This window comes from Aquila chrysaetos, chromosome 11 (genome assembly GCF_900496995.4).
Source record: "Aquila chrysaetos chrysaetos chromosome 11, bAquChr1.4, whole genome shotgun sequence".
NCBI lineage: Eukaryota > Metazoa > Chordata > Aves > Accipitriformes > Accipitridae > Aquila > Aquila chrysaetos.
Window position 1 is genome coordinate 12,776,414 of NC_044014.1, and position 20,386 is coordinate 12,796,799.

At 38.2% G+C, this 20,386-nt stretch overlaps 1 protein-coding gene across 1 annotated transcript in view; it reads left to right on the forward strand.

The window, feature by feature from the left end:
• Positions 1-20,386, forward strand: part of SORCS1 (sortilin related VPS10 domain containing receptor 1) — a 310,322-nt gene that overhangs the window by 127,773 nt on the left and 162,163 nt on the right. Inside the window, 1 exon segment of the mRNA XM_030030553.1 lies at positions 4,634-4,733. Within this exon segment, the coding sequence (XP_029886413.1) occupies positions 4,634-4,733 (100 nt within the window).

Here is a 20,386-nt window from a genome sequence, read left to right on the forward strand (position 1 = left end):
GCAAATGTAGTTATGCAGGAGGTTGGAACAGATGATCTAATAGTGATTGCTGTTTCTTACTTAAAATACCTGACTTCTGCCAGGGGTGAATTCATGTGCAGAACGAGAAACAGGCTAGAGCCCGTCTCTTCCCACTGCTCCCGGTCATGACAGGCTGGCCTGCTCCGTAAACCACATTACAGATGCTTCTGGTCCTGCCTCCCAGGGCTGGCTGCCACTCGGACAGCAGTTAGAGCAGCAAATTAAACTGTGGAGGAAGGAGGGTGAGGACACGATACAAAGACAGTCTTCTCATGGTGGAGGTGGGGGAAGCAGTCAAGTTAATATGTGAAAACCAGGCATAACTGGTAGAAAAAGAAAAAAAAAAGTAATGGGGCCAATTAAAGTGACTGCTTCTCAATGATGTGTGTTATAACAAGGAACTTAATCTGTTAACATGTGCCTTTTACAGGAAGAAAGCTGCACTCTAATAGGCAGGAGACTGATGTTACACAGCTTAAAGTCTGCATGTAATGTTTTTCTTTTTTCTTGTCGAGAAAGATCTTACTGCAAAAGAAACCTTCCCAAACAATCAACTGATTGATTCTTCAAGTCTTCAGCAGCTTATGTAAAATAAGTACAGGCAACCTTAAATTTGTAACAAAGGGGAGAGTAAACAGCAACTTGCTAGGGAATTTAATCTATATATTCAAACTGACAGTCCTCTGAATTTCAGTCTGCGCTTCTTGAGAAAGTAGAAAATTTCCATAGGGTTCATGTTACTGGTTGATTCAGAATATCTATTATAATTGTGAAATATTGGTAGGAAAGGATTGAGATATATTCATGATAGTAGGTGGACTAATGGAATTCAGTGACTTTATTTAAAATGTGCAGGAGTTTATTATAATACTGTAATAGAAATGTCATTTACCCTGACGGGAGGAGAGGGAAAAGCCCTGTCAATGAATAATAATGAAGTTATTTAAATGTCAACTTTCCTGTAAATACTTCGCAAAATATAAATTATTCTATGTGTTTCTGGTTTTGTTTTAATTTATTACTCAGGGAAATCAGAGCTTCAGTCCCACAGTTCTGGTATTTTTTTATACTGTCAAATGAACTGGTAATAATTAAAATGCTTATCTTGGGTGTTTGCAGAAATCATTCTGCCTTACTGAAAAAATAGGGAGTCTGATTCTAAACAGATACTGGTAAAATTTGGGATGGATTTAATGGAAGCAATTACAACTAAAATGGTGGGACAGGTGTGAAGTTCAGAACTGAGTCTAAATACTCTGTTTCTGAATATTATTCTTTTACTAAGTATCATCTGCATTTCAGTAACATCCACAATGTCCTAACACATATCTGTTTTTTTCCTGTATTTGGACAGACTTGCACATGTATCAAATCTTTCTGCAGACCTTACTATTTCAAACTCATCTGGACTTAAATTTTGACTTAGCCTGTAACTGTACCAAGCCAAATCAAGCCAAAATGAAACAATTTACACAGGGATTTAAATTAATTTGATGAAATGTGTATAAACACCCTCCCCTCCCAACAATTTGAGAAACCATTGCAACATGCATGTCTACACAAGAGCTAATAGAATAGGGCTTACTGTTCACTCATTTACATATAGTTATTTCAGTAGCTGTGGCTTTTCAGCAGATGGTTCAGAAGGTATAGAAGTTTCATTTTTGTGTTTTCAGCTCTACAGGTTCTGTGTTTAGTGCTTTCAGGTGATTTATCCAGGCATTTTTTTTGCTCTGCTCATGTTACACAGATGCGCTGAGTTCTCTCTGCAGAGCTTCAGAGAAGCAGCCTACCACATAAAGTGTGGGAAATGTTTGTTGATACATATCCCTTCCCCTTCAGATAACTGGGATTGAATTTGTTGATCCTACACTGTCTTTACTGCCTACACCCTGCTGAGGTGCATCTGTCTTTTGCAACACTTCCAGGTTAGGCTGGCTTGCTGGATCACCAAATGGCTGATAGGTTTTTCATGGGTTACGAGTCTTGTGCTGCTTTATTCACCCATTTAATAAGACAAACGAACAGCTCATTATCTAGGCTGCTAATCAATGCCTGCTTGTATACATATATATATAATAGGAATGAGATGAATGCAGGTTGGTGATACCCCTGGGTTAGATCCCAACAGAGGCTTCATATGTACACAGTGTTTCATTCAATACAATTCCCTTGTTTTACTGCTCTGTGTGTGTCTATCTATCACCATTTATTTGTGTTAAAGCACTTCTAGGTACCTATCTGCTGTTGTATATCATTTGTCTCCCTGTTAAAATTAAGGGTAATTGTAAAGTGGTGTAAGATAAACTGTAACTGGGCAGGTAGAAGGACTAGCTATTGCTAGTTCAGAACATGATAATGAGTAAGATCTAATAGTAGTTCCTTTGATTGCTTGTGTATTTGTTCATCTGCAAAAAGTGATGTTTTTCTAAGCTTTCCAGTCTTTCAGTTGCTTTTATAGATGTTGACAGAAGCACACGCTTCCATCTGTATATAACGTTACCTGTAAATAAAGCTATGAATGCAAAATAATTGCCTAGAGATTTGAAGTAAGAAATGGCTGGCAATTCTAAGATTACCATTTGCAATAGGCCTTCAGCACCTGTTTGCCTGTGCTGTGGCAGGGTACTGGCTGCTTTTCTTTAACAATTTCAAAGCAAGTTTTATGTGTCAGATTTTCTTCACTACTATCCCCTTTTGAAGGGTCGCATTTTGAAATCACTGTCACTGATATAAAGAAGAGCTGTGTTACTTCCTTAATACCTTTTTTTTTCCTACCTCAGCGGGTCAGATTTAGTCCTTACATTCTTTACATGTCTTTATCAGCCCAAACGTCACAAAGGATAGGTTTTGGTTTTTAGGCAGACTGCAACAGAAATATTAATTCTGGGAAGGCCGGGTGGCGAGCTGAACAAAGTAACCAAAGTGAACCAGCAGTCCTTGGCAGGTCTATGTTCAGCATCCTGCTGTGGCTCCCTTCACCGGAATGCTGGAACATCTCTGAAATATTCAGTAACAGAAATAACCATAACAGTACTATTCTTCTCAGTCTGCTGAGCAAATAGCTCAGTTAGTTTATATGTGCTCCTGAGAGAGATGACCTTTGTAAAGGGAAAGATCAATCAGTAGATGCGAATTTGACGTTAATGTTCTGACCAGCAAAGGTCATATATGTGCACAGGGGTGCATATGTTTATTGGGGGGAAAGGAAAGAAAGGAAAAAGCTATGGTCGTAAACCATGGGTCAATTCTTATAGGATCAGGGCAGGTACATGCAAATGCTTTGATGAAGTTCCTGAATAAAAAGACTTAACTTTAATGCAAATCCACATTTTAGTGCAATGCATCTTAATGGGTAAAACCCCAAGCTGCTACCTTCTTGTTTTATTCATGTACTGCTTGCAAAATCTGAAATCTCAGAAGCTGTGGTATGAGTGTAGCTGTGGAATCTCATCCAGAAATTGAACACCCTCCACACAATGGGGGGGGGGGGGGAGAAGAAAAAAAAAAAATTGTAGACATTAAGTGTCTTAAATACCTTTGTGAATTTAGCCATTGTTTCCCAGATAGGAGAGAACCTGGAAATAACAGGTGCCTAGGGCTTACTTTAGAATGACTGGTTTTGGAGTGATTAGCAGAAGGGAGAATTCATGTTACTGCTTGCAAGTGAAGTTCTATATGGACCCATTTGTACATTTTAAAGACAAGATGCAGACTTACTATCTGCAAGAATATGTTGTACTTTTAAATGTCTCTGTTACCCAGATACATGTCACTTTTCTGTAATTTGTGGATACCAACTGTACTGGTTTTGTCTGATTATTTAAATCCCCTGGATATTAGGACGTAGTTCAGGCAAGCGTGAGCTGCGTAATGAACAAAACCTCTGTTAATAATTGATCTTGGTTCCAGTCACATGTTAAGGGTAGATGTTACAGGAGCTCTGCACAGTTGTGTTTGTTCACTTGTTTTGTTCTTCCCCAAGTCAGTGTATCTATGGGCAACCCTCATATCAGAAATATAATATTTTCTCTACTGAATGATGGCTCTTAAAGCAAGAATAAAGCACGTGTCCATGCTCTCTGCTAGTACATGTGGAAAAACCCATATAAATTATAGGTGTAATGCTCATGTACTTAAGTTTTCAAAAGGACATCGATGTTTTTTGCAGAAAACTGAACTCCAATTTCACTGAACAATCAGCTGGAGCAGCTACTTTGGAATATGCTGAGAAAAGACTCTTAAAATTAGTCTAAGCTTGGAGTATACAATGAATTGATAACTTTAGTCTCTTGCTGTCTGCTATTTGGCATTTCTGACAATCATCTTCTATACACAGAATTTAGCATTTCTTATTGTACATGTTTGTTTTAAAATGCTTTGGGAAGATGCTGGTTTAATTTTTCCTAATCTAATTTAAATGCAAATTATAAGTGCTCACATGATGCTGTGTGTATATAATTAAGTATCATTATATACTACATGAATCATTCAAAAAGCTCTAGAGAGCCATTCTGATATGTAAAGCATGACTTCTATTGAAAAGCCGCCAAGTGACTTGTGGTTTTGTGATTAAGTGTTTGTACTTACGAAATCTCTCTTTAAATTGTAGGTCAACAGATTATGGGACAACATATGAGAAACTGAATGATAAAGTTGGTCTGAAGACTATTTTGAGCTACTTGTATGTTTGTCCAACAAACAAACGTAAGGTAGGTGATAAAGTCAAAATGAGCCAACCACATTATGATGCAATTTCTGTCCTGGTGATCTCTCCCAGTTTCCTCAGTATCTGTTACTATTTAAATGACCGGAAACTCTCTCTCTCCTTCTGTCTCCCTCCCCTTGAAAAAATATGTAGCTTTACCAAAACATAAGCCAACTTATATCACCTATACTATCTACCAGTGTACTTTAGGGAATACACGTTAGCAAAAGATGGCCATTAAATGGATAGGCCTAATAGGTATTGTGCCTTTAATCGTTTGCTTACCTTCTGGATAGTGATGATTTTGTTGTCTGAGAGAGACTCATTAAAATGGCAGAAGTACATCTACAGTGGCCAGATTGTATGTAATATTATTTGTCTTTTAAGCAGTCCCAATAGTGAACTGAACAGGATTTGACAAATTCCTGCAGAGAAAATGCCTTCTGAAGCCCAGAAGGTTTTAATCATGCAAGCACCCTACTGACTAACAATTTATAAGAATTTATAACACTGACATATTCATAAAAGGAATCTGATGCCTTCTTTGAGGTATGTTTTTGACAGAATTTTTGTAATTTGGAGGTATGCAACAGGAACTGATGAAGCACAGTTCATAATGATGATGAAGACTTGTATTCTCACATATGCTAACATATGGATATGCTAGTAGACAATATTGTGTTTAAACACTCTCCTTCACATGCTGTTTAAAAAAGGGTTTAATTCTCCTATTTGGTGATAGGCAATCATTACTACTGGTGTTTTGGTGTGAAAACTAAAAAGTAGTTTAAATCATCCTGAAATTACTAGCAGTTTCATTTCAGATTTCCTCATATGTTGGTCCAGAAAAAAAATGAATGAAAATAAAATCAAAACATGATTAAATAAATGGCAGTGGTGACACCATTGTTCTCTTGACTTATTAGCTGTGAGGTTACAGTGCACATGCAGTGGGTGGAAGGCCCAACTCCAGCTCTTTACCAGAGGGAATACGAACCTGGCTAGAGTAGTTTTCTCTCCTTGCTTTCTGTCCTAGTGGACAGTTCGAGTTATTACAGGCAAAACTGAACTGCATCAGCATAAAATGCTAGTGAAAACTCGCCTCTAAAGGAGGCTGTGTATATTTGGGCAGCTGAGGTCACTATGATGCTGTTTTCATTACACTGAAATGTTTATGTATTCTTTAGGACAAACTATGAAAGGATGAGGGAGCTGTCCTAACCAGAGAGGATAATGCTTAGCTTTGTTCTCTTTTAATTCATGTTTAACTCTTCGTTCAAAAGAAACAGGCATTTCTGGGCACGAGTCATGAATTTAGGTTTTGCTGGAAGACTCTCAGAAAAAAAGAAGTTGGCTACCACTTACCTTTGTAATGCCACCTGATTGATTCTTCATATCTACCTACATTGCTATGATTATCAAGACTAGAAAAAGGTGTAGGGGTGGAGAGATAAATGATCATAATCAAAACTGCCCTGGTTTCAGCTGGGATAGAGTTAATTGTCTTCCTACTGGCTGGTATAGTGCTATGTTTTTGAGCTAGGTATGAGAATAATGTTGATAACACTGATGTTTTCAGTTGTTGCTAAGTAGTGTTTAGACCAAGTCGAGGATTTTTCAGCTTCTCATGCCCAGCCAGTGAGAAAGCTGGAGGGGCACAAGAAGTTGGCCCAGGACAGAGCCAGGGCAGCTGACCCAAACTGGCCAACGGGGTATTCCAATACCATGTGACGTCACATCTAGTATATAAACTGGGGGGAGTGGGGGTGGGGGGATCGCCGCTCAGGGACTAACTGGGCATCGATCGGCAGGTGGTGAGCAATTGCACTGTGCATCATTTATATATTCCAATCCTTTTATTATTACTGTTGTTATTTTATTAGTGTTATCATTATCATAATTAGTTTCTTCTTTTCTGTTCTATTAAAACGTTTTCTCTCAGCCCATGAGTTTTACTTCTTTTCCCAATTTTCACTGGGTGGGGGGGAAGTGAGTGAGCGGCTGCGTGGTGCTTAGTTGTTGGCTGGGGTTAAACCACAACAAAAACAAATGAGAAAAAATATGGGTTCAGGTCTCCTTATGAAAGTCAGATTAAATAGTCCCAAATTAGTGGAGAGATGTCATCTCATTGCAGCTGACCCCTGATGAAGATATGAAGCTTTTCACTAGAAGCTAAAGAATGAAATTATCAGATCACACTTGAGGTTTGTAAAGATAGGTCTGCTGGCACAAAGACTGTGTTGTGGAGGGTGTATCTATATAATCATGCCTGCTGTTTGTTGCAGAGTAATAATACTGTTCTCTAGAACTAAGAAGGGTTTTAGCTGGGCAAAATCCCTTAGCTATTGTGGTGCAGAGAAACCTAAGAAGAAACTAAGGGTTTTGCAAACATGTTAAGCCCACTTAAGTGCAGGCGGGCTCTGAAAATCCTTCACCACCTCTGGCTGCAGATTCCCACTCCTTTCCTCGCATTGCCACTCTTGATTGTGTAGCCATCTGGTGAGCTGGATCGAGGACTAATCTGCCTGAAAACTAATCCCTTTCTAGCTCAAAAACCAAATCCATGAAAGGAAAAAGCTTTCAGGTGGAAGGGTGGAACCGCCTGTTCTGGCAGTAGAATGTACTAAAGTTGGCCTATAATCAATATGGGACAGTGCCAGAGGAAAGCTGCGACACCTGGGATGAAAGGACCTATGTAAGGGTCTAAGATTGAATTTTCCAAAACTTACTTCAGCAGGAGCAGAATTAGGCTTGCAGGGAGAGCTTTTGGAGGCCCTGCTTATGCTGTCTATTTCTGTAGAACATCAGGCCATACCTACAATAAACATTTAACTTTGGGCATCTAGCTAGTCCTCCGCGATTAAGAGGGCTTGGGGGAGAGAGTGCAGAGCTATGTCGTATTTCCACACTAAAAATACTTTCGCAGTGAAAGCAAAAATACTAAAACTCAGGGTCTTTATCATACCTGCTGTGGAGTGAAAAGCAGAAGGAAAAATGTTTATAAATTTTGCCACCAAGAACATTTTCAGCAAAAACCTATGGATCCTGAGACCTGATCCCCCTGCTCCCCGCAATTCTGATAACACTGTGAGAAACTCTGGTTACTTTGAAAGTTGCATCTTGTTTTGCTAATGTGGGCTGGATGGGTAGCTGCAGACTTTTTTTTTTTTTTTTTTTTTTTAAAATGGACTCAACTACTCTAATATCCATGAATTTTATAATACTCATACAGTTCATGTGAAGGCTTTATACACTGCTGCAGTTAATACTGGGCAAATGCTAACAGCGTGTTTTCCCTAAATATTTGTTATATGTGGTAAGTGATTTTTCTGACTGCACCTGCAGCCTTCAATGTTCTTTGTTCTGCAAGGCATTCCTTAGGAGAGAGAAAAGGCCTCTTCAGTAGTGAAAATGAAATGGTCCATTTTTTTATCTTGAAGCTATTGGACGAGTGACCTTGCTACAAGAGTGATTCATTAGTGGGGCCAGCATGTAATTAACTTACTGAAGCTGCCTTCTTTCAAAAAAAAATCCTTTTAGCACATGCTTAACTTTTAAGAATAGTCCTGTTGAAACAGAAGGTAAATGTTGAACTTTGCTGACTCAAGACTGATTGCTTCTAATGAAAAAACCAAGTGTATCCTGTATGTAGTCTTGTCTGTTCCTTGCAAAGCAGAGCAGTTGGAACAATGAAGTGTAGAATGCACGTAACTGGATTTATTCAAATAATTAATAGATTTGTTCATGAATTTCTGATGATTTTCACATTCTGGAAAAGAACAAACAGCAACATGTGTTGAATAAATTGTTTGTTATAACTTATTTGCTCTTCTCCATCTAGAAAAAAAAAAATTTATAAATACACAGGATTTGCAGAGCTTCCCACAGTCTGTGAATGCCAATTTCTTTCTAAAAGCTTCCGACTTCCAATTCTTGTCTTTTTATTGAACAAAATTAAATCCTTTAACCAGACATTTCAGGCAATGTTGTATTACAAAAGGGTGCTTTGAAAATAAAAATGAGAAGAAAGTCAACTGTTATTTACAATTTAAACTGATGACCTATTGCAGTTGCTTGGTATTTTTCTGAATTACAGTATTTTCTTAAGGAAATTACAGAAAATGGTGAGTAACATAGCGATGTATAACTGCTGGCAGTAAGAGAGGTGGAAACCCTGTTTTTTCAGTATTCTCTCCTTTCACTGAATTACTCTACTACCTGGTGGTATGACTGATGACACAGATCAGGGGAAAAAAAAATTGTAACGCATGGATCTTGCCAAAGAGAAAAAGCCTGTTTGACTATTTGTCAACAAGTCTCTGGAAGAGAGAATCCCCAATGTGCAGTAAATCCCTAGGCTTAGGTATGTCAACATTGGTTTATTTGTTAGGTTCATAGAGCCTTTTGTGAGGGGAAATAAAATTATTTAAATGTTTCTACATGAAGAAATAGTGTTTGGGAATAATGCACTGGTGGGTTAAAAATTAAACTAAAATAGAAATCCAAGCTGATATCTTGAAAATCCATTTTTGCAAAAGTTTGTCATTCACTTTCCCAGAAACTCACACGCACTGTTTTACGGTCTTTCTTTATAAAAGCCTTTCAGATAGGTTGTTTTTAAGCATTGCATGCAAAATCGTAGACCCATACAAATAAAAAGTGAATGAGTGGTGGTGGGGACTCTACAATTGGTTTAACTAGAGGTTTTCTTTGACTCAAGAAGTGCTGCTGGCTAATTTAGACACTGTATCCTTGTACAAAGCACACTGTGTTCTTTGCAAAGAGCCAGTTTGTGCAGCCCATTCCTTCTTTCTACTTTCAAACCCCTTGTATCTGTGTATCTCCAGTTAATTAATAAAATGCTGGGTGATAGTATCTGCTAGCAACATTTATGCTATTAATAGGACTAGTGCATCAGATATTTCCTGTGGGTTTGAATTTTTGTGTTAGGGTTTTTTTTTTGTTCTATTTTCTTTCTCCCTTTTTTTCTGCAAGCCTGCCTTGAATTTTCCCTTTATTCCTCCAACTGTTCAGATTTTAATTGCTGTGAGGTACAGTGTCCTCTTTTCTTTCTCTCTAAAGATGAATGGATTACAGATGCCTTCCTCTTCTTTTATATTTAGTGGTCGCGATTAGCACCTTTATCACAGCGTGTTAAGCACTGTCCTGGTGTGTGTGTAGCTCCAAGATAGCAGATATTTATTGTAAATATAATTGCATGGATTTCAATGCTGTCTAGATCCTTAACTACTCCAAATTCACTTCTATTAATGAGTTTTAAATGAAAGGAATGGTGGCCCAGCCTTCTGTTCTTTCTGGTATTGGGTAGTGGTGTTGGAAAGCATAGTTGGCAAATGTTTCTATCAGTCAAGACAGAAGAAGATTCACCCTTATTAGCTGAAATGGGAATGATTGAGTACTACTTTGTATCCTGTGCTATTAGAGGAGTTAATTTGCTTCAGGGAGGTTCTGGTTTTGGAACGTAAACTGCCCAGTTGTATAAAGGGTAAGATCCAGAACTGCGTACTTTACACTGGCCTTTGCACCTGCTCTCCTCAGAGTTGGGGAAAATGTCTGTAGAGATGAACAGTTCCACCTGACATTTCTGTTTCTCTAGAAGCTGCTACGCTTAGCTGCTAAAATCAGACTGGGAACACTTCTAAAAATCTTCTCTCTGACCTGTCTCGCCATGGAAGCTTTCAGAAGTCTGACGTGATGACAGGTCTCGATTTTTTTTTAGTCAAGGAAAACTAGTTATTTCCAGTGGTGTCCTCCTTGTAGGCCTCTACAAATCTTAGTGTGAAGACTATCAATTTATATGGGAGAGGTTAGAGCTCAGCAGAGCTCTAAGCACACCTCACTGTAGACTGAGCCAGATCCTGTGGCTGTCAAGGGATGGCATCCTTAGCAAATTAGGCACAGTGGGAGACCCAGGGTCTATGGTCGATCAGTCATGCCAATAGCCTAAAGTGCTATTGCAGTCCACTCTTGCAGAGATAAAATAAATTATTCTGTTGCTCTCTTCATTTGGAAGGAAAGGTCCTTGTTAGCTGCAGGCTGTGAGTGCAGCCCTCAAAGAGACAGTCATAAGGTACCAAAAAGGCATTGTCTCACAGATGTGAATGGTGGTGTGGTGTTGTTTTTTGGTTTGGGTTTGGTTTTTAAATGATGTAGCTAGTGCCCAGGAGATTTCAAGGAGTTGTCTAATGAAAGCCTTTTCTTACCTTTTGAAAGGCAGGAACTACCTTGTACTGAAGTGTTTTGCAGATTGAAATATAAATTTCATCAAAGGAAAATGTCTGTTTGGATTAAACCCCCATATAACATAAGAAGGTATATGAAGAAGCCCCCAGATTTGTTTTAAATGTCTTCTATGCTAGGGCCCCAGGTAATGATTCTTCATAGCCCCATCTTTTACTTCAGAGAGAATATTTGGGAGGGAGGGAGTCAAGAGAATGTGGGGTGGGATTCATCCACTGGTTTTGCTGATCTGATAGGCAGTTTGGCGTAGATAGCACTACACATGCCTTTTCTCTAATGGTCTTCCAGTGCAAGAACATAGGGGTTCTTTCTCACTTGTATCTTTTCTCTAAATACACTAGTCTAAATTTGCTTCATTCAGCAGTTTTGGCTTAAGATTTCACCTCCTGATCAGAAAAGACTTGAAATCCTGAACCTACAAGGATCAGAATTATTATCTTGGACTGCAGGGGTGCTTCAATGGACTTCTGATAACACTATACATGTGTAAACAGTTCACTACCCACAGGAAGAGGGTTGTCTCACTGCTCAAATTAAGAAATTTTTCATTTTCTGCAGTTCAGCAATAATGATGTAGTAACTCCACTGCTATTACGAGCCACTATCGGTGGTGACTGGAAAGTCTTTTATCCTTATGATAATACATATATTACAATTTTCACTTTTGCTTGTAATATCTTTATATTCAAGACCAATGCTTCTACCTGTGTACCAGATAATGAAGAATAGACTTGATTTCCATTTCAGAAGACTGTCTTTTCTGCCCCCCACTCCATATGAAAGCAAGGATAAAGCCAAATTTTTTTTTTTATTAGTTTAGAAAAACAGATTGTTCCTCATATCTTTTGGATATGATCTAACAGAGCTGTAGTTTGGTAGAGTTTTGCTGGAGTCAATGAAGACCTGTAAAATGTCAGCAACTGAAGAGCTGGCGCTGTATTGTTCATCTGTAATACTGAGTTAATGGGAAACCAATAATTAACAAGCATTTGGTCTGTGTTAACAAAGTGAAGGCAGAGTCTCATCTTTGAAAGTGAATATTTCGACTTTTGAAGTGTCTGGCAGCATTCACTACCAAACTTCCTGATTCATGGCTATAGTATATGACAGCTCTCACAATAGCCATTACACGCAAAGCCCTTGCCGTTTTTCTACATCCATATCTCTTCTTGGATATGAAGTGAAATCAAAGCCCATTTATTCTGCTGCTGCTCTTGTAAGCCTATCAAAAATAGTGGCAGTTTTGACATTTTCCCACTCAAAGTAGTACTACAGTATGCCGTTGTATCTCACAGAAGTCTCCAAGGGCACACTGAGTGTTGAAACTAATGATGGGGAAGTATGAGCCATGGAATTCAGCTTTAGAGCCAAGATTCACCCAGGCTGAGGAGGGTTTCAAAGGTGTTCTTTCCATTCTGACTCCTGTTTTCTACAAACTGGACAGTTAAAATTTATGCAAGATAATATCTTGTTAAATATCCTTCAATTCGTTTACCCCTTTTTAGTTCCTCAGTGATTTACCAAATATTCTGGAACAGATGATATCCCTTTTGGCAAGGGATGATATATGCCAGCAGCTTAGAGAGCAGAGGAGTGATATGTTGTTAGTTGCAGCCTAAATACAGACGGCTGGGATTGATGGTAGCGCAAGAATGTTTCTAACTACAGAGCAGACCTGTCTTATTGTCAAACTTGTAGCTCCATCCATTTCTGTAAGACAGGCTTTTTAAACCAGGAAAAAAGCCAGTTGCCATAATATTGATTCCGCCCCCCCCCCCGCCCCGAAAAACTAGTCCCAAGCAGTGGAAAATCAGCTTGTTCAGTGTCCTGTGAACTTGGACTAAAAATATGTACAGCAGGGTTGTTTTCATTTACTTCCTGGATTTTCAGCCATTAAAGATACATACCTACATCTCACTTTTATATCATTTCACTGCTCTGTTGTGGTAGGAACATACTTCTTTGGTCATGAAATGTGGAAATTGTTTTGTTACTATATGACTTCAGAAGTTGGCCTTAAAGGGAAAAATAGCACGATACTATGGCATAACCATATGATGGCTGGTTTGTTGGGGCCTGGAACTGATAACGTAAAAAATAACAAATGTATGAATATTGCCTACAGAAGCTCTGAACTCAACCCTCCCTTACCAGGCCTGCAACAAAGTCTTATGGAGTATCTCTTAATTAGCAGATAGTGTAATCTGTAGGGCATGTTTTCCAGCAGATTGTAATTGCTCGCTCCTTCTGTAGTCTAGATACGTTATTATGAAGAAATGAATGACTAAATGACAGGATACTTGAATGTTATACCTTCTGTCTAGCTGTACTTGGAGTACAAGGAGAAGAAAGTGAAGAAAATAAATTAGAAAAATATTATTGATTATGAAACTTCTGACAGATAAATGCTGGTAAATGCAAAGAGAGGTGAGTGGTGGCAAAGATTAATGTATGTAATTAGAAAGTTGTCTACTACTAAGAAAATGTTGAATTTGACTTGTATGCAGATAGCATGAGAATTAGAGACCAAAAAGTGATGACTTGATATATCATATCGAGAGTAACAGGTCATTGTGGAAGCATCCAAACTTCTCAGAGAAAATGGAAATAATTCAGTGTCTGATATGGAAAAGACATTGCAAAAAACATAAATGAGCTTTTTTCCTTTTAGTGCTACTAAGTGAAAGGTTTAGGTTTCTTGTTGCAGGGACAGAGAGAGATTTCCCAGAGCCAGAAGAGGGGAAAAAAAAATCGAGTCAAAGATAAAACAGAATTCAAGGGTCAAAACTCACTGAAAATAAGGCGCTATAATCCATATTTTTGTCTCTTGAGTCTTTTGATTCCCATCTCTCCACCTTTTTCTCATTAGTAGCAAAAAAAAGAATTAAAACATTTAGGAGGGGCATATAGCTTGGAAAGCAAGGAAAATAGAATGCCTACTACAACTTGGAGAATAATGGCATAGAGAGGCTGGGGGTAGGAACACACAGAATTATTCTTCTGTTTACCATGACTTGGCTTTCACATGGTTACAGGTCTCCCACAAATTTGGACAAACCCAGTTTTCCTGTGGAGGAGTCTCTTCTACCATGTTCAGAAGTACTGAATTGTGGTCAATGGTTCTTTAAAGGTAGGATAAAGGTAGGATTTTTTTAGGGATAAGTGACAGCAAAGGAGAGAAAGCTGTTGAGGAAGTGTAGCAGTGATAATGGCAATAATTGGAGGCAGTGTAGAGAGATTGACATTAACTGGAAAGACCCAATTATGTTCATAAAGAAGTATCAGAGGAGTTCTTGCTGTGTATTCTGATACAATGGATCAAGCTGTAGACCACTGTTTCCCAAGCATTTTTTCATTGATAGGCGAGGGTAGTCAGACCATGGTGAATGTTCAGGGCACACTTGTACCTTCGCAGTGTTTTTGTGTACGTTTGCTAAGAACGCCATCTGAGGATTTGAGAGAAATACTTGGTAGTAAATTTTGAGTATGGCCAACTGTTCCAATAATTTTGGGAATGAATACATTGTTTTGTTGCTTTTTCTTAATCTGCAAGTGCAGTTAAAAAATGGAGGTGGTGGAGTAGTTTCAAAAGATAAGAAACATGTAAATTAACACGTTACTTGACAAGAAAGAATCAAATTTACAAAGTGTTCTATTACATGTAGAACATTATGAATAATGGATTTTGCTATTTAGAGAAAGAAATTTTGTTGATTGAAAGCACTTATTCCTATTCAAACTATTTTTTTTTTTTTTTCCTGCTGAGGTCATCCAAGGCTTTTCTGTCTTGAAGAGATTAGTGTTAAATTGAAAATATTTTTGGGGTGAAAAGCTAAAATAATTTTGTTTTGAAATATTTCCACTTTTAAATTCTTAAGAGTTTTACCAAGATAAATCCTACTGAAAACAATGGAACTTAATAATGATACTTAAATTACATTCTTAATCACTTTACTGATTCTTTTGTTGTTAAAAGTCTGCCCTTAACAGTTTCAATACAGTAAAATGCTGAATTCTCTGTATTTAGGTCTCTGTATGCCTCTGCGTACACAAAAAACCTGTTCACAGTCTCCAGTCTCATATACCTAATTCCTTCATCAGAGGAAATAAGGAGAATTAGAAGGGAATTCAGTGGACAACAAATGGCAATTGAAAAAGGAGAGGAGAATGATACTAGAAGTTTAAGTAATTTACAATAGCTGAGCAATTTAGATGGAGCAAGAACTTTCAGACATTAGTCCCTTGGGAGGACTATCTTCAGGAATATGTGCAAAGAAACATGAGAATACACTGTGATCTGCTCCTTGCATCCCAAATTCCCTACATGCAGGCATTTCTCAGGGTTTTGTCTCTCCTGCTGAATGATGAGATGCTTAAGTGCTGGTATCAATATTTTTTTTCCACACAGACCAAAGATACAGATAGAAACCAATGGGATATATTCTGCATGAAACTGCACAGTTAACAACAGAACCTGCCTCATTTTTTGATAACTAATCTTGCTCCAAAATTAGGACGTGTATCTTCAGCAGACAAGATTAAAAAAAAAAAAAAATCACCTTTCCCTGTTTTAGGGCTCCTTTGCACAGGAACTCGCATGAAGATTGAATGTTATTTTGGTGTGTTGGTTTTTTTCAGCCAGAATATGTTTTAGATGATTTAGCCTTGAGCACGTGGTGTGGATGTTGGGCTCTGTCTATTTTCTCATAGGTTCAACACTTTGTGAACTCTACTCTCAAGCATGTTGTCTACTCTGCATGTAGCTTTCTCATGAAGACAATCCACTGGAAGGAGTTCCTTAATAATAGGCATGGCAATGGGCTTACAGCTGTTCCTGGATATTATGCAGGACTAAGAACTTAATGTCATATTATTGTGACTCATCCTTCTTCATCAAGCCCAAGTTTCTTCTGTCCTGTTTATAAGTTAAGAACTTTGGAGATAGATTTTTTTTTTTTTTTTTTTTCCCTCCATGTCTGAACAGCACCTGTTCCTTTGGGTTCTGGTGCACAACTTGTCTCCCATTTATTACTATTACTAATGGTAAATAATGAATGCGATAGCATAGCAAACCTGAAGGACAGCAGTCTATGCTTAGCTTTTGGCACTTATGGAAGAAATGCAAACACATCAGTATGCCCTCTCTATTGTAATGTTGTTCAGCTCCCAGAAAGTAAAGAACAGTTGCAGATGAACCAAAGGCAGCCAGACAGTATCAACTGGGGAAGAAAGTGTAACCGTTTGTCTACACCTTGAGACCCTTGGTCATTTATGGATTTTGTGTTAATAGGTACTTGAGAAGAAATATTGTCAGTCCTAGTTTATGAATGAGATCAAATGTATGTTTTTGCTAAGGTCAGAAAATCATCAGCTGCAAAGACAGGAACTGAACACAGGATTTTGGTTGAAATCCTAGCCACAAAATCATCTTTTCTCCTAATTCATGTAATTCTGGAAGATATGATCTCCTTTTATACCATTCCTTTCTGGTAGGGAATCCCAAACCGCATCCATCCCATCCATGCAAGTTTGTACCCTTCATTTGTATTGCTAGAAAAAAATAAATCTTTTCAACACAAAAAAACTGTAGAAAGGAAAGAAGGAAACGTTATTCAAAGCCTGTTTGGGAGAAGAGTAGTACTAGGCCATTGCAGAGGGATAGAGGAAGCTTAAGTCAGTCATCCAATGTAGCACTGGGCAAAGTTCACAAATTGTCTGCTGCCCCAGACCCCTGTGTGTCTAACACCAGTGTGACTGCAATATTCCTTTTTTATCTTGAAAATAAATACATTTCTCCCACACCTTTTGAAACATCTGGCATTTTGAACCTTGGAGCTGAGAGCTATCTTCTAAGTCATGTCCTCTGTTAAAGAGTTTCACCATTCTCTTTTTTTGTAATACCTCTACCAGCAAAACTCTTCCACATGTTCCAGGATGCCAAACCTTTCCACTTGCTACTGTTTCAAGTGCGTTACTGACATTTACAAGCTCTCACAGGAGCATTCAGTCAATTACCACCAAAGACTCCCATTGTTCCAAGGAGACTGACCTTTCCCCTTGGGCACCAATTAAAATCTATTACTTTTATTCCCATAGTGCTTGCTGTAATTGGAGCTTCGGCTCTTTGCCAGGTAGAACTTGTTGTATTTTCATCTCCTTTTCTTTATTACTGAAACTTTGCTAAAGATAGCAAAAGTGAAAATTCCAAAACATACGTATATTCTTTGGGGAAAACAACATGATTTTAACAAAGCTTTTAAATCAATCTCACTTATCAGGAGTATAAGAAAAATCCGAGTGAAAGAATAGATATGTTTCATGTGATGGCATGGCTTGCTTGCTTCCTCTTTTTGTTTTCTTCCTTCAACTAATGTGCTGCAGTTATTCTACAGCAGAGATTTGCCAGCAACTGAAGAGCAAACATGCTGTGGGCCTTGCTAGTACTTCACTACTGTGCTCTGAAAGTTGAGGGGAGAAAGGTGGAAAGCTCTATACCTGTCAAGTGTCTTGAGCCTCAAGGCCTGTCCTTTCTTGTAATACAAACCACTAGAAACAAAGACTGTAAATGCTGTATTACTAGTAGCAAAACTGCATATTGTGGTTAAAATTCTTGCTGTAATATTATACTTTCGTGCTTATTAAGTCTTTTCACCAACTTATGTTTCCTCTTTTAGTTGAAATTTGTAAGGGTAGAAGCAACTGCTGATTGAGTATGGAGGTTTTTTCCTCTACCGAAGATGTCTGTCTGGAGAGCCAGACATTTGTCAGACTACGTTTTTTGTGAAAAATCAGGATTTTGAAAAATGTGTTCAGGTGTCTGCTTTTTGTCATCTCTTCTTGTTTGGGATCTTTGAGGTTATATGAAAACTTTGTATGTTCAATCTATTGCCAAACCCTCAACCCTTCTTAAGGATAAAGTTATATGTTATCTTGATATTTATCACAGAAGGCAATTCAGTTTTAAGACCACCATACTATACAGGCATATGGTATAGATGGTTGGGTATAAAACAGACATCAGTAAGTTGTCCAGAGGCTTCTAAATTGTTATGATGATAAAGAAATCTGAAAAATATAGCGTCTATCAGTTTGCACCAGTCTAATTCCAAGAGAATTTGACTTGCTTAGAAAACGGCCATGTTGTGTATAAGCCAGTATAATACCTGCCAGTATCTCCTTCTCTGATAACTATAGAGCAAATTCTGGTTCCTTTTGCTTCGTGTTTTTGGTATAAGGCAGTCTGTTTTGGTTGCTTACTCACTTGTTTTGTTCAAGTCTTTTAATATTCTACTAAGTTAGTGGACCATACTTCGACATTTTTGTGCAGAAGGATTTCCATGCCTTCATGTCCAAGTCAAATAATCATCGAGACCTTCATTTACCAGCTGGCACCAAATAAATTTACACTTGGTGACTTAGATAAGTCACAGGTGGTTCTAGGAATGTGTGTGGGTAGGACCAAGAATTAATTTTTACTTCACCTACAAAACTCTGTGTGGTACTGTCATGGTTTAACCCCAGCCAGCAACTAAGCACCACGCAGCCGCTCAATCACTCCCTCCACCCCAGTGGGATGGGGGAGAGAATTGGAAAAAAAAAAAGTAAAACTCGTGGGTTGAGATAAGAACAGTTTAATAGAACAGAAAGGAAGAAACTAATAATGACAATGATAAAAATGACATAATAATAAAAGGATTGGAATATACAAGTGATGCACAATGCAATTGCTCACCACCTGCCGACTGATGCCCAGTTGGTTTCCAGCAGCAATTTCCCCCAGCCCCACTCCCCCCAGTTTATACACTGGGCATGACATCACATGGTATGGAATATCCCCTTGGCCAGTTTGGGTCAGGTGTTCTGGCTGTGTCCCCTCGCGACTTCTTGTGCCCCTCCAGCCTTCTTGCTGGCTGGGCTTGAGAAGCTGAAAAATGCTTGACTTAGTATAAACACTGCTTAGCAACAACTGACAACATCAGTGTGTTATCAACGTTCTTCTCATACTGAACCCAAAACATAACACTCTACCAGCTACTAGAAAGACAATTAACTCTATCCCAGCCGAAACCAGGACACGTACCTTGAATAACTAGAATTATGAACAATGCTTTTCCTGGGCCCATATTCTTCCTTTAGTGGAATTTGATGAAACATTAAATTTCCTTCCTCATGGTGGATTGAAACTGTCCTTTTCTTCCCCCCACTAGATGTGATTTAAATGAACCAAACCTGTGAACAGCCACTAAGTAGCTTCACTGTTAAGAAGAAACAAGAGAGAAACCAGCCTTCTCTGGTCCAAGGAGGATGCCAGGTGTTAGGAAAGAGTTGCTTGTGCATTTTGGGTTCACATGTACCTTTTATCTTAAGGTTTCCATCTCTTTGCAGATTCTGAGAACCACTTTTTCATCATCTTCCCTAGAACAAGCTAACAATAATTGGAAATACTGACAGTCCTTTACAGCATTCTGGACTTCTAACGCTCTTTCTATTTGCTTGTTTGCTTTTGCTAGTTCCAGAAGGTTTTTAGATGTGAATCTGGCTCAAGATTGATTTTTACGTCTAATAAACCGGGAAAAATAAAACTTTCTGAACTGGGGGCTTTTATTAACTGCAGGAACAGATTTGTCAAGCCTTGCTAGATACTATTTCATATATTATGGGGAAATAAAATATATCGAAAAGTAAAAATAAAAAGTATTTTATAGAAGGGTTTGAAATTTCCCTTGGGATAAACTAAAACCCCTGCCTATTTCCTTTTTTTTCTTTCCTGGCCATTGGAAGAGGTACGTAAAAGATTATGACTTGGGAGCCAACCCCCCAGGGATGAATGCAAACTTTCTATCATTTGAAGCCAGCAGGAGGCAACTAGGTTTGCCTGATAAAGAGGCAGTTTATCATCTGTGCCATTATGTGCTTTAACGTTACAAATCCAAAGCAACATCAGTTAATTATTAAGTCTTTTTATATGGGGGATAAAACCAACCTTGATTCATTATAGCCAACATAAAAAGAAATTGAAGTATTGAGGCTTTCCTGTATTCAGGCTTTCCTGAGAAGGCTTAGAGGTAGAACTCACCTCAGCCTTTTCACTTGCTAGAAGTTTCTTTCATAGATGAAGAGAACCATTGAAGATGATGGTAGAGTTAAAAAAAAAAAAAAAAAAGGTCCAAGAACCTCTTTTTAACAAACAATAATAGAACAAAATATGTCATAAGCTTTATGGGGTTGAGTAGCACCTGAGCTAAGGTTATTGGTGTCTAAAGAATGTTTGAATTTGGACTGAAGCTTGTAATCACATTTTTGTTACCAAAGCAGTGTCTTTACCCTCTGTAAGCCTTTCTAGCTGGGTTAGTCTGAGTTTGGGTTTTTGCTTAACTTCTACATCATTTTCTCTGA